Source organism: Telmatherina bonti (genome assembly GCF_933228915.1).
Source record: "Telmatherina bonti genome assembly, chromosome: 21".
In the NCBI taxonomy this organism is placed as follows: domain Eukaryota; kingdom Metazoa; phylum Chordata; class Actinopteri; order Atheriniformes; family Telmatherinidae; genus Telmatherina; species Telmatherina bonti.
Window position 1 is genome coordinate 14,707,847 of NC_136630.1, and position 14,018 is coordinate 14,721,864.

Below are 14,018 nucleotides of genomic sequence, written 5' to 3' on the forward strand. Positions count from 1 at the left end.
CATGTTTCCTGCTTCATCTCCCTTTCCCAGTGCAAATTAGTTATAAAAACCAATCTCAGACCTTACTTATGTGATGTCTTTACAAATTTAGTTTCTTCTAAGTTCATCAACTGAAAGATACATTATGTTTCCAATACTGCCAAGCTATGTTGTTGTTTAATGCTGCAGAAATGATAACCAATTATTAATTGGGACAATTTTTGCATGGTAAGTGCTTAGTTCACGGATACTTTTCCTGATAAAGCAATGAATATTTAAAGGCAAAAAACTGTACCTGCAGTACAATGTAGTATAGATTATTTTTTAATCTGCAGCATTGCTACTATTTCCTTTTGTAAAATATCAATATACTCCTTCCACCACTGCTGTACTATTAATATATTCTTTTCCTTCTGCTTTCCTTCTTTTTCTTCTCAGTCTTCGCAACAGTTAGCTAACGATGTGCTTCTCTGCCTCCACACAGAATCCAGGCATATCTATTCTGGAGACTAGATTTCTATTTGTAGCCTTATTGCCCTGCCAGGCAAGGAAGAAAGAAGAAGAGCTGCGCCTTTGCTGGAATACAGACACTCAGTCATTGAAAAAGACCGCTGTAAAGACATAAACAGAAGCAGACTATTTAATAATTCAGTCATCTGTAAAACAGAATTAGAAATGAAAATCTGTTAAGTGATGTCAGTCAATGCAAATTTCCACAGTGCTTTATGGAGTTTACAGATCTGCCCCCCCCCCCCCCCCCCCCCCACACACACACACACTAAAATACATTTTCAGCTCTTTTTCTTCATCTCCTGTCTTTCCATGATAGTTCCTTACCGAAACCGCTTGCATTTTCAGATGCTGTTTATGTCTTTTCAGACAGTTTTGATGCTGAGACACAATCTTTTCAGTATATCAGCTACTGTAAGCAAGCCAAGTAGCTGACAAGAAGCATGCACTTGATTTCCCTTTGCTCCATTTCCCATGAGGGAGATTTTATTGGCTCATTTCACATAAAGGGAAACACTATGCCTGGCTAAGGCATTTAAGTTTTGATGCAAGAAGATTCCTGAAATACTTATGAAATACTTAAAGTTTGTGAGTATGACACTTTATTTCTCTTACATTTCATTACAAGGTTTTTCCTCCCATTATTTTTGCTTTTTACTTCCCCATTCGCCAAAATAATTTAAATACGGATTTCTTTTCAATTCCCCGTAATGCAATATAGTGAAGGAGAAATGATTGTAGTCGAAAGTCCAGTAAGTGGAATTATCATGCAGTAACACAGTGATTACTAAGCAAGTCAAGCTCAATTAGGAGTCCACACTCAAGAATGTGTGATGACAGTTGTTGTACTCTTCATCCACACTTATTAAGGAGCAGTCACTCAGGGAACAAGATAAATGATGGTTTGGAATATAAAATTAAGAAGAGAATCTTTAAACAGAAGCTGAAAGCTGTCGTTGACAATCATGTGTTTTGATGCTGTTGTCTTGTTTGTTACTTAATTGTTTTGTTCTTATGAATGTAAAAAGGTAATTTTTTGCTTAATAACAACTGAATTCCTCTTGCTCTCTTGAGAAAGTTTTTTTTTTTTTTAAATCTATCGTTATATTATATTATTTAGGGCTGTGATGGTATGCTTTCATCTCAATTCGATTTCAATTAAATTCAATTAAATTGTGATTCTCTCAATTCTTTGATATTGCTGATTTTTGTGGCATAAATACAAACTTTTTACTTTTGCTTGTCATTTTTCATTTAGGAAAAAACAACACAGTAACCAGACCATCATTCTGCTCCTATAATGCCCAAGAAGACAAGTAAAAACCTTAATAAAAAAACAATAAAAATGACAAAAGTTTTTATAGTAGATTATTTGTACTTATTTGAAAAAAAATCCAGATATTACATTTTTTTATTCAATTTCCTACCTTTCCTAATATTAATCACATTCTTATAATCATAAAAAAAAAAAAACCACACGATGATTATACAGTGATTACTGATTATAACTGAAATCTTAGCAGTTATGGAAGATCGAGGAAATTAAGAGATGATAACATAAAAAAAAATCTAGCATGCCTTTTTTAGGATCTGTACAAAACAAATACATATATATATATATATATATATATATATATATATATATATATATATATATATATATATATTAATAATAATTTAAAGTGGTTGGCACTGGAGTTGTGATGTATTGAGTGTCTTAACAGTTGTAAAAACATAAAGCATGCTGGGTATTCTAGTTGTTGCTGTAAAATTTAGGCTACTGCTTGAGTTAATGATGTGTGAAGAGCAACTGTGCCTGTGTGAAATGCATTTTCATATTTCCCCCAAATTAAAGACTTTTCTGATCATTGGGACATGCTCTCCAATGACCTGTTGGACGTCGTGATCTCTGTGATTTCAGGAAAATTTAAAAGACCGTCTAGCTTTTACTGACATGGCTTGAAATATCATTAAAGCAGCCACAGATGTTGATGACTTCCCTTTTTTCCCTAGTTTTTCTACTGAACCTTTAACTGCATTTCAGTCAGTTGGTTTTTCAGGCTTCCAATTTTCTGACTTTTGAGGTACCAAGTAAAATTACGCACATGAACAGAATCAGTTGGATTTGTCTAAGTCATCCATGAAGCCCCAGGTTGATACTTGAACTGCCTGCTTGTTGTTGCTCAGCTTGCCTGTTTGCAAAGTGGTCACGGTGTTCATTGCTTGTGTATTTATTCTTTCAGTTTCTCTTGTCTAAAATCATAGCTCTTCTCTGTTCACTGTGGTTAAGGCTATTATGTGCACCGCCCAGTTGAAGAGCTGCTGTTTCATGATGTGCTGAATAGACTAACATCTTATTGGCAGTCATTTTTGCTGTTAGATAGTTTTTGGGGGGTTTTTTTGTTATTGGTGGAGTATTATTGGTTTATTAATTATTAATTATTGGTGAATATCTTACAATGCAATGACACTGTGGCACCTGAGACTTAAAACTAACAGCAACAAAAAGAAAAAAAAAACAAAAAAAAACCCCCCAGCACTAACGGCTTTTGGAGGGCTGAGATCCAGCCATGTATGAAATTATTAAGCGCTATTGCTGGTAATAAGGTTACACTTCACCACACACAGTTCTGTCCCTGTCAATTTATATTGTTCCTGCACAAAAATTCAAAAGGCTCATCAGTGTCTGTGGAAAGCTGTCAAGAAGAGATTACCAGCAGCATTACCATATCTGTTTCACTTGAGTTGCTGCCATAGTGAATCATCAGCGGTCAAGTGCACCAGAGAGTGTGTTGACATTTATATTGTCTGTTTCTGAAACAACTTGGTGCTGCAACGTCCATCTGATTGTATTTACTTTCACAGCACTCCACCGTGTGACCATCTGGTCATAGTTATTCATTATGCATCTTGTCTTGTGTGTTTTGTATAATTACCAGCTTAAGCTTAGCATTTAATAGGACACTATTATTGGACTTTCAGCTTAGTAAACCCCTTTGTCATCCGTTTGGATTAAAAAGTTAGAGGCTTTGTTTTCTTGCGTGTGTTTCCTTGCAGAACATGGATGACAAGCCGTCTGTACCAGAGTACAAGGTGGCAGCGGTGCAGAAGTCACGCTTCATTCTGCTCCACTACAGTGTGTCAAAGGCCCTTTGGGACTGGCTCATATTGTTGGCTACTTTCTATGTGGCTGTCACTGTGCCCTACAATGTCAGCTTCACACCACGCGATGACTCAGTCACGGCTGCACGCTCCACCATTGTCAGTGACATTGCAGTGGAAATGCTTTTTATCATAGGTGAGTACTGAAACCCCATTTGGGAAAAGTAAACATATTGTCGTAGATATGTTTATGGCTTTTGAAGGTGTGTTGTGATATTTTATTCCTAAATCTGTCAGTTTTTTTGTTTTTTTTTTGCCAACTATGGCAACGTGGAAACAAGCACCGTTCAGGTTTTGTTTTCCTCTGGAGGCCACCCTCATCCCTGGCAACATGGGTTTTGGATTCCCCTCAGAATGCCCCGGGCCCATCTGAGTGACTTGTCTCTGTGTGTAATGTTTGGTAAACCTCCAAAGGAAAGCACACGAGGGATAAAATGATGTGGCTGTGCCTGAGTGTTCGCTCCTCTAAGAGAAGATTATGAGGATTTGTTTTTTGTGCTAAACTGTCGACACCCTTAGCCTCCTACAGAAACTTGCGCTTGCTTGTTTTTACACCTTGATAATACTCAAACTTTATTTTTTCAGATTTATTTGAATTCATTTCTCCTTTAAAATCAAGAGAATATCAAATTAATTACATTTTGAGCATTTGAGATGAGGATTTTTTTTGTCCAAAAGCATAACTGAAAATGGTATAAATCAGTATCAATGCTGTTTTTGGTTTGTTTTTGTGTTTGTTTATTAAAAATTGGCCAGTAATTTTCATCATTTTACCCCTTTTAACTTCTCATTGGAGTAAATGAGTGATAAGAAGCCATCCCTTCATATATCAACAGCTGGGATGACAGATGAGGCTTCAGCAGATCAGACCACACATGCACGGGACCGCCACAGTCTGACAGCTAGGTCAGACGATCTGTCTAGCGCACTTCCTGATCCATATGGATACCTTCAGACGATGACATATTCCAGCTGCTTAGTTTTTTTCCCCCATCGGTTGGTCATGCATTCGCTGTGCCTTTGTTTTAACTTTTGGATTTATTTTTAAGCTTAAATTGATATATTCCTCTCTGATACTTTTAAACATGTGTAAATATGTGATACTGTAGGTTCACCACTGAGGCCGGAATGTGCAATCATTGTGAAATTATATTTTAACAATGTACAAGCCCAAACTCTATATCTCCATGAATAGATGTAGTCATGGAGCCACAAATAAATATCAGTTTTGGGAAGAATAGTGTTTTCTTTTAAGTTTTCTTTTAAGTTTTTTGTTATTTTGTTATTTGTTCATATTGTCCATGTTGTGTGTTGAAAAGTGAACCAGTGGAACTGGAGAGGAACGTCAGCTTGTATATTCTCTGCTTTTCACAATATCATTCCCGGGTTTTATCAATACAGTCATGAGACAGGATTATACTTCTGAATAATCATTCCTGCACCCTGAAATTGTTTAAAGTTTCTGGATGAAATATAAATATTTTCAATCACTTTGTGTTTTCAGACATTATCCTGAACTTTCGTACCACCTATGTGAGCCAGTCAGGCCAGGTGGTGTATGAAGCACGCTCTATTTGCATACACTATGCCACCACCTGGTTCTTTGTGGACTTGGTGGCTGCACTTCCCTTCGACCTACTATATGCCTTCAATATCACAGTGGTGAGTGCAGCCATGATTTTATTTCAACTTTACACATTAATTGCTTGTTTCACATCGAGAAAAAGAAAAAAAAAGAAAATTATTACTTGATTTTTCTTTGTTTTTTTAATTTCCAAAAGCAACAAAAAAAATCTAATGGTTAAAAAATAGACAAACCTTTCAGCTATTATTCAGCCATATGTGTTTTTGACATGCACTGCAGAGGTACAGACATTTTCTCCTGTCTTTGTCACTTTCATTTGCCTCCCTTGTTCAGACCTCCTTGGTTCATTTGCTGAAGACCGTACGGCTCCTGCGCCTCCTTCGTCTTCTTCAGAAGCTAGACCGCTACTCTCAGTACAGCGCCATGGTGCTGACCTTATTAATGTCTGTATTTGCCCTGCTGGCACACTGGATGGCCTGCATCTGGTACATGATTGGACGCAAGGAGATAGAGACCAATGAGACATGGGAAATAGGTGAGTCTGGTTGTAGTGTAAAAGATAGAGATGGCAGAATTGTAACAGCTGTTATGCAAGTCAGTTGTTTCTTGCAGACATCAAACAAATATCACAGACTGAATCTTATAAATTCAGCAAGTAGGATTCTTTTTTTTTTTTTTTTTTTGGTTCTCAGTCAGCTATAAATAGTACGGTTCACCTATTAGGCGTCTAGCGCTGCCCAGTGATGGCAAAAAGCTTACTAATGAGGAGTGTCTGAAACCAGATCAAATAAAAGGGGGGGGGGGGGGGTTGATACTGAGAAGATCGCACTATTCTTCTTGGTGTCACTGTTGGAAAATGGAATCCAATAAAAACATCATCAAAAGCTTATGAGCATTTCCATTCTAGAATTTAAGTGTGTTTAGGTTTAATTACCACAAATAGCTGTCCTCCTCACTGTGATGTGGTTTGTAAAGAGCCACAGACAGCAAGAAACATGCTGCGGCACATTCTTGAAAACAGAAAACTAAACATTTATTACATATTGGTCAGATGACTTACACGTCCAGTATGCATGCATTTCAAAACATGACTTCATTCTTGTGCACATTTTTGTCATACTGCTTCATTAAGATGTGCTGTTATTTATCTCTGAAAGGCCTAATTATAGACTATCCTACACTAACTTACCACCCTCCTAACACTCCTATCCAACTTTATTCTGATACACAAAGAGACAGACTTGTGTTTCTTTAACACAAGATGTTTCGTTATTGTACTGTGTCCGCTGCTCTGCTATTTCCTCCTATCTGTCTTTTTTAAGGATGGCTCCACGAGCTGGGCAAACGTCTGGAGACTCCTTACGTTAACAGCACAGTGGGCGGTCCGACAGTGCACAGCTCCTACATCGCTGCCCTCTACTTTACCCTCAGCAGCCTGACCAGTGTGGGCTTTGGAAACGTCTGTGCCAACACTGATGCTGAAAAAATCTTCTCCATCTGCACCATGCTCATCGGCGGTACGTCTGACACCAGGTTGTCACTCTCCCTCTGGCGTCCTGGCAAAACAGTGTCCCTGCTTGGCATGCCAGTGCAAGAAAATTCAGCAGGGATGGGACTGAATTGTTTGGCTGGCCTTTAAGAAGACACAGCTTGCTGCCATCTTCATCTCTCAGAAACAGATTATTTAAGCTGAGGTGGCAATTATGGGTGCAACAACCCAGGAGATAATTATTATGTGTTTATTTTTCTGCTTATTTGAGCAGTGATGTAAACAAAGCTGTAATTTACTCTTGCCTCTTAATGGATCAATAAGAATATAAACATTGACAAGTGTAAATGACTGACTAGTGATTACAATGAGGTTATATTCTAAAGGCATTTAGAATTAAACTTTTTTTTTCTTGCATTTTAACCCATTTATCCTGCAAATCAGCCTTCTCAATAAGTTCTAAGACTTTACTCTTTCACTTTTACATTTTGACGTTATAATTACTATTACTGTCTTCTTATGCTTCCCGTGTTTATCTGTCACACAGCACTGATGCATGCTGTGGTCTTTGGGAACGTGACGGCAATCATACAACGCATGTACTCGCGCCGTTCTCTCTACCACACGCGCATGAAAGACCTGAAGGACTTCATCCGTGTACACCGCCTGCCCCAGCAGCTTAAACAACGCATGCTGGAGTACTTCCAGACCACATGGTCTGTCAACAACGGCATAGATGCCAACGAGGTGGGAGCCCCTTCCATTGTTATTGTCATGTAATACCCCTGTGTACACGGTGTTATCGGCCCCCAAGTGACTTCAAGGTAACAGTTTGAGGTGATTTTAACAAACTAACTTGCTGAAGAATCCTTCTCCACATATCCATATCTTGTGATTTATCACAATGCATGGCTGGCTGTATTATATTGTTTAAGTTTTATTGATATTTATAAAGAGGGTGACTCCTTTAAACAAAGTCTTCTGTCCAATGATCAGTCAGTGCAGCACCTCATTACATCTGTCACACATCCCCAGCTCCTGCACGACTTCCCTGATGAGCTCCGGGCCGACATAGCTATGCATCTGAATAAGGACATCCTCCAGCTGCCGGTCTTTAAGGGGGCCAGTCGCGGCTGCCTGCGTTCACTCTCGCTTCATATAAAAACCTCTTTCTGCGTACCTGGGGAGTACCTGATTCGTCAGGGTGATGCACTGCATGCCAACTACTTTGTCTGCTCTGGTTCTCTGGAGGTGCTGAAAGACAGCATGGTGCTGGCAATATTAGGTCTGTACTGTGGTTAGCATTTCTAGCATCATATTATGATGGTTTATATAGAGCCAGAAAGTTCTAATTGCAATTTGTGATTTTAGGAAAAGGGGACTTGATTGGATCTGACCTGCCTGGAACTGACCAGGTGGTCAAGACTAATGCTGATGTGAAAGCGCTGACCTACTGCGATCTTCAGTACATCAGCGTTCGTGGCCTGAGAGAAGTGCTGGAGCTTTACCCGGAGTACGCCAGTGTGTTTGCCTCCGACATTCATAACAACCTTACGTATAACCTGCGGGAAGGCAGCCAGGATGAGGTACCACATGCACGTCCATCAAACACACTCGTAAATGTGTGCAAATGTAAATTTATTTTTGTATCCTTTAGATTCAGTCATGTAGTTGTTTTCTATTGCTGATGGCGCCAAACATAAACATATGTTTTCCATTAGTTATAGCTAGTTCTCCTCTTCCCCACAAGCCCCTCCTCATGGTATAAAAGCTACTTTAATGCAATACTTTTTTTTTTTTTTTTTTTTTTTTTTACAATTTTGCAACATTGACCACATTACTGACAATGATTTGTTAATAAATAGAATAGTGTAAACAGTTAATAATGCCTTGAATGAAAAAAAAACAACTTTTTTTTACCTACCCCATCCTTGAAAATAAAACAGCAGTTTAGTATTTCAGTAAATACCATTGCAAAACATTTATGAGTAATGCACCTGGGTAGAAATTCTACAACATGGCAGTCTGAACTTAAAAATATATTTTAACAAGTTCAGACAAGAAACAAAAACAAGATTTTAGCACTATATCCACTTCCAGTTTCCTCTCTAGTAGAGGAATTGTGCACAAGGCAAATTATGCAACACATTTATGCCCCCTGAGGTACCTGTGTCTCTCTTCTTGACATTTGTGCCCCCTAAGGTGCCTTCATCACTCTCCTTGACACTTGTTCTACCACAGCAACTAAAGGCTAATTACCATGAGTGGGTACCACTGTCAGGGAGCCATATCACTTCCCCAAAGCACAGAAGGATGCCATTACACCTAGACAACAGTCTTCTTTCAGGACCTGGTGTTATCGCTAACAGTTTTTAAAGACCGCATTATATGAGAAAAGATAGTAGGTAGCAGGGGCAAAGATTTCCCTCATGTAAAGCAGAAACTTACACTGCTTCACTAATAACTTGGGCCCTTTCTCGCAATGCATCACATGAACTCACAAAAACTGGAAGAACTATGTTTGCATACTGTAAATATACAGATTACAGTTTCCATAAATGCTACAACAAGCCACAAAAGAGCAACTGCTGGATACATGTTTAATGCACCAAATACTCTGTGCATGAAGTTAATTTTAGGATGTAGAATCTTTACCATGAATCTGTGAGCAGGATCGTGTGGTGGTTAGCAGCATGCAAATTCTTAGTTTGAGTCATCTGAGGCTTTTCTGTGTGATGTGTATTCTCTATGAGGAATGCTGCTTTCACCCACATTTCAAAAACATGCATGTTCTGTTAATTGCTGATTATTCATAGTGCAGGAATGGTTGTGATTTGGCACTGTGATGGATATTTTTTCAGGCTGGGAGAGAAAAGTTTCAGCGATTGCTCTCAATTACAAGAACAAAGCATCGTAACGCATTTTGTTGCACAATGTTAAAACTACAATGTCTGTCTTGCTGAGATAAGGTTACAAGGAGCTCGCATCACAGGCTGCCTCCCGCTAATATTCGCTGTTGTAAACATATTGCACCCTTTATGTTGCCTTTTATTCTTACATTTCCTTATCCTCGTAGTATAATTGCCTAAATCATATTGTAAGATTTTATAGGCAATGGTTCTCAGTCAGTCAGTAATATTAGGAGAGTAGAGTTGTCACAATTTAGCCAAAACATACAGGCTATTATGCTATTTGGTTAACAATATGAGTTTTCCACATCTCTTTGTTTTAATCATGGTTTTGGTTGCATTTGGATTCAGTTTCTCTTCTCTGTCTTATAGCTTTTCCTGTAGTTGGGTTCATTCTTGTTTTTGTTTTTTGTTTTTTTTTTAGGAAATATTGAAGTTCTCCCTTGGGTTAGTTTATTTGGAGCTTCAGATTCAATCTAATGTAACAAATTTCTAATGAAATTTGAATTATATTTGCAACTGGGGACATAAGTAATCCACACTTTATGCCAGAGATTGGCATCTTTGGTCCTTGAGGGCCGCAGTCTTGCAAGTAACATCAAGCTCTTAGGAGCTTGATTTGTGTCAAGTGTTTTGCAGAAGACAAACTCAGAACACTTGCAGGACTGCAGCCCTCAAGGATCGGAGATGCCCATCCCTGATTTAAGTTCTTTAGCTACAGTTCACCAATAATCTGATATTTGATGAGACTTTTAGAAACAAATTTCAATTGTCCACTAAACCATTTAAAGCCCAATGTAAGAACAGCTGGGCAGAAAGGTCAATTCTTTAAAAGTCTGAAGTCAGTATTTGACTCTGTAACAAAAGCTGAATTTTTTTTTTTTTTTTTTTAGCATTTATGAATTTGTGATAGGTCAAAAATATTGTAATGTAATCTTCTGCTTTCTGGTATTCACCAGAAGGCAGGAAACCAGTATCATATGATGTACAACGGGGTTTTGAGCAAAGTTTCTACCATAAAGTGATGGAAAATGTCTCAGAAACTGTATGCATCAGATATGATATGTTTGGCTTTATAGAATTAAACTGTCTGCTTGACATGAAATAAAGCAATTATTTCCCTGAAATGTAGAGAAAAGGCACCTGCTGTTATATGTGGTCATGCTGTCAGGTTTTCTTTTGTTTTGTTTTGTTCTTTGTTGTTATTTTAAGTTTGTTTTTGTACATATCAATTGGTTAAATATGAATCCTGATACGCAAAATGGGAATAATAGATTTTAATAAATTAAAGAATAAGCTCAAGTTTCATGGCAGGTTTGCAGGATTTATTCTTACACTGTGTGGTTAAGACAAACCTAAGCTTAGATGTCTGTAATGTGTGACTGACAAAAGTGACAACACTCCCAAAACACTTTCTTTTCCTTGTTTGAGAGGTTTGCTGCTCATTAGTTGAATTGTCTCAGTTTTTTCTTTGTTTTTTTAAATTTTTTTTCAATGTAAAACACGAAGGATAAGTCATCTGTGCTGCTAATAATTAGGAAATGTCTTTTCGTCAGTGAAGCTGAAGGAAGAGGTTCAGTGTTAACAAAAGCTTCAGAGGCAGAATAATTACACATATAAGCTGAATTTCATAACGACACATTGAAGGCAAACAGCACCTCAGTAAATCTGTGCATTTAAAACAAAAAAGACAGTTAACAGAGCTGCTCATCAGATCTCTGTGAGTAAACATGCAGCTTACTTATTTTCAACCTAAATTCGGTTTCAAACGTGCACCAGCCCCTCGCTCACACCACCTGCTCAGGATATGATAAAGCACAGAAACAGGGCGCCATCAGCCCGACAGGATGAAGGAATGATGAGCTGCTTGTCTGCCAGCCTGTCTCAACAAACGCACACACAAACACAAACATTTCAGCTGGTATCCACATCCGTGCACGGAGATGTTAGAGTTGTTTTAGTCTCAAGAGATCATTTTGAACTGCTGACATGGCACAGCAGACAGATTGAAGAGATGTCTGTTTCTGTATAAGTGTTACAAAAGAAAATACTTTCTTTTCTAAAAGGGAAAACAAATAGCCAAACGAAAGATGTGTGTGTGTGTGTGTGTGTGTGTGTGTGTGTGTGTGGCGGGGGGGGGGGGGGGGGGGGGGGGGGGGGGTCTGCATTGTTTTTAGAAGTACATTATTGCTGATTAAAACCCTTTCATTCTGTTATCTACCACTTGGTAGTGCAGATTTTGCAGTAATTAATTTGTGTCTTATTAAAGCATTCGGTGGAAACCTCCCATTATTTTATCAATAATCATGTAATTTCTAACTGTTTTATAATTATTTAAAAAAAGGGAAAAAAAACCCACATTTTTTCATTGTACTTTTGTTGTTGGAGGAAAAGTAAAAGGTACATTTCTTTTAGGCAGCTTTTAACTACAAATGAAAGTCAAATAAGGTGAAACGGTATATTTTAGCTCACTATTATTACTGTCACAGGCTGCACGGTGGCACAGTGGTTAGCACTGTGGCCTCACAGCAAGAAGGTCGCTGGTTCAATCCTTGGCTGGTTTGGTCAGTGGCCTTTCTGTGTGGAGTTTGCATGTTCTCCCCGTGTATGCGTGGGTTCTCTCCGGGTACTCCGGCTTCCTCCCACCATCCAAAGACATGCATGATAGGTTAATTGGTCACTCTAAATTGCCCCTAGGAGTGAGTGTGAGCATGAGTGTGGTTGTTCGTCTCTCTGTGTGTGGCCCTGCGATGGACTGGCGAGCTGTCCATGATGTACCCTGCCTGTCGCCCAAAGCCAGCTGGGATAGGCTCCAGCTTCCCCGCGACCCTGAATTGGAATAAGCGGTTCGGAAAATGAATGAATGAATGAATTATTACTGTCATGAAGCTTTTTTGTGAATCTTTTACTATTACTGTTTTAAATATGTGTCCAGTCAGACTTCTTTATTTAGATTTATATTGAGTTTCAGCAGTTCATCAGTCAGCTCTCCTTACTACTGCTACTGTACTTTGGTTTAATATCAATGTTTTTATTGTGTTTATTGAAAAATGTGTATTTTGTCATGTACACACAGACATTAACTTGTAAACATGACCTAGCATTGCAACTTGAAAATTTAATTAAAAACAAACGCTGTCAGGTTAAAGATCAGGTTGAATGATTTTGGATAGTTTTTTTGGTACATTGCTTATTTCTTAAGAGAAGTGAGTTTTGAGAGAGAAAGGATAACTGCGCTACCCCCAAGCAGTGGGAAGGTCATGCCAGCTCCAGGGATCCAGCACTAAATCAAAATTTGTTCGACTCTAATGATCATGTCACAACAGGGAGCATTAAGTAGCCAGTAGTCATGGAGTGTGAAGAACAAGATGGTCAGCAGAGAATTATGTTCATGAGCAAGTTTATAAGGAAGCCTGAGGTGGGGATTTAAAAAAAAAAAGAAAAGCTTTGAGGAATAAGCTCATATTTTCACACACAGGACTGGATAGAGACCAACCTTTCAGTGGGTTCAAGGAGTAAAGACAAGAAATGACAACGGAATGTCATAACAGCTGTTTCAGCAGCTGAACTTGTCAGATTACTCTTCCATCACCGTAAAAAATCCTTTCCCAGTGATTAATAAGTTGTTTCAATAAATTCATCGGACTCTGTGCATCAGCTTTACATCCATGTCTAATTTCCTACCATCTTTACATTTCTTCATAAATACACACAAACATAGCGAAACATTTTCCCACTCAAGCATCATTTTCTACCTATAACTACATCTGATTCTGGGTATTCTTTTTGAACTGGAGTAAAAAACATATCCCATGAAATTCATTTTCTCTGTGAAATTTGTAATGCAAATGCTGTGAAACATCATACAACAGCAACAGCTTTTTTTTGTCATGACCGTGTTGTATGAGAAGCTCAGATTAAGCAAAGCATACAGCCACACTTCAGTCACTTTCCCAGCATGCATTCCTCCTTGTAAAAGAGCCTGTTTTTATGCAACAGGATACATATGCAAACACAAGATAACACATGCACAGGAGAGAGAAAGAAGTTCCTCTGTAAAATCTCTACAAACCTACTTTGCAATGTGGAACACCTGTGACATCAGTGCCTCATTAACTAGTTGTTGGCGTTCATCAAGTGTCATTTGGCACCCATATTTCCATGCTGGCTAGATAATCATTGCGTCCTGCCCCAGGGTTAGTTTCACTTATGAGGAGAATTTGTCCTTGTCTTCACACATTCACAGAATCTTCCTTCTTGCCTCTCACAGCTCGCCACTGTCTCAAGTTGAATTTGTCTTCATTGTTGATGTTTAAACACAGTATTGTGCCTCAGCAATGGAAGAATTTCCCTGTCTTCTTGCATCAAAGAGTCTACATGGCAT

At 38.4% G+C, this 14,018-nt stretch overlaps 1 protein-coding gene across 1 annotated transcript in view; it reads left to right on the forward strand.

The window, feature by feature from the left end:
• Positions 1-14,018, forward strand: part of LOC306771244 (voltage-gated delayed rectifier potassium channel KCNH4-like) — a gene marked incomplete at both ends in the record, with an annotated part of 44,487 nt that overhangs the window by 19,486 nt on the left and 10,983 nt on the right. Inside the window, 7 exons of the mRNA XM_079260367.1 lie at positions 3,547-3,787; positions 5,156-5,313; positions 5,570-5,771; positions 6,559-6,753; positions 7,273-7,472; positions 7,761-8,010; positions 8,097-8,311. Of these exons, the coding sequence (XP_079116493.1) occupies positions 3,547-3,787; positions 5,156-5,313; positions 5,570-5,771; positions 6,559-6,753; positions 7,273-7,472; positions 7,761-8,010; positions 8,097-8,311 (1,461 nt within the window). The remainder of the gene's footprint in view (positions 1-3,546; positions 3,788-5,155; positions 5,314-5,569; positions 5,772-6,558; positions 6,754-7,272; positions 7,473-7,760; positions 8,011-8,096; positions 8,312-14,018) is intronic.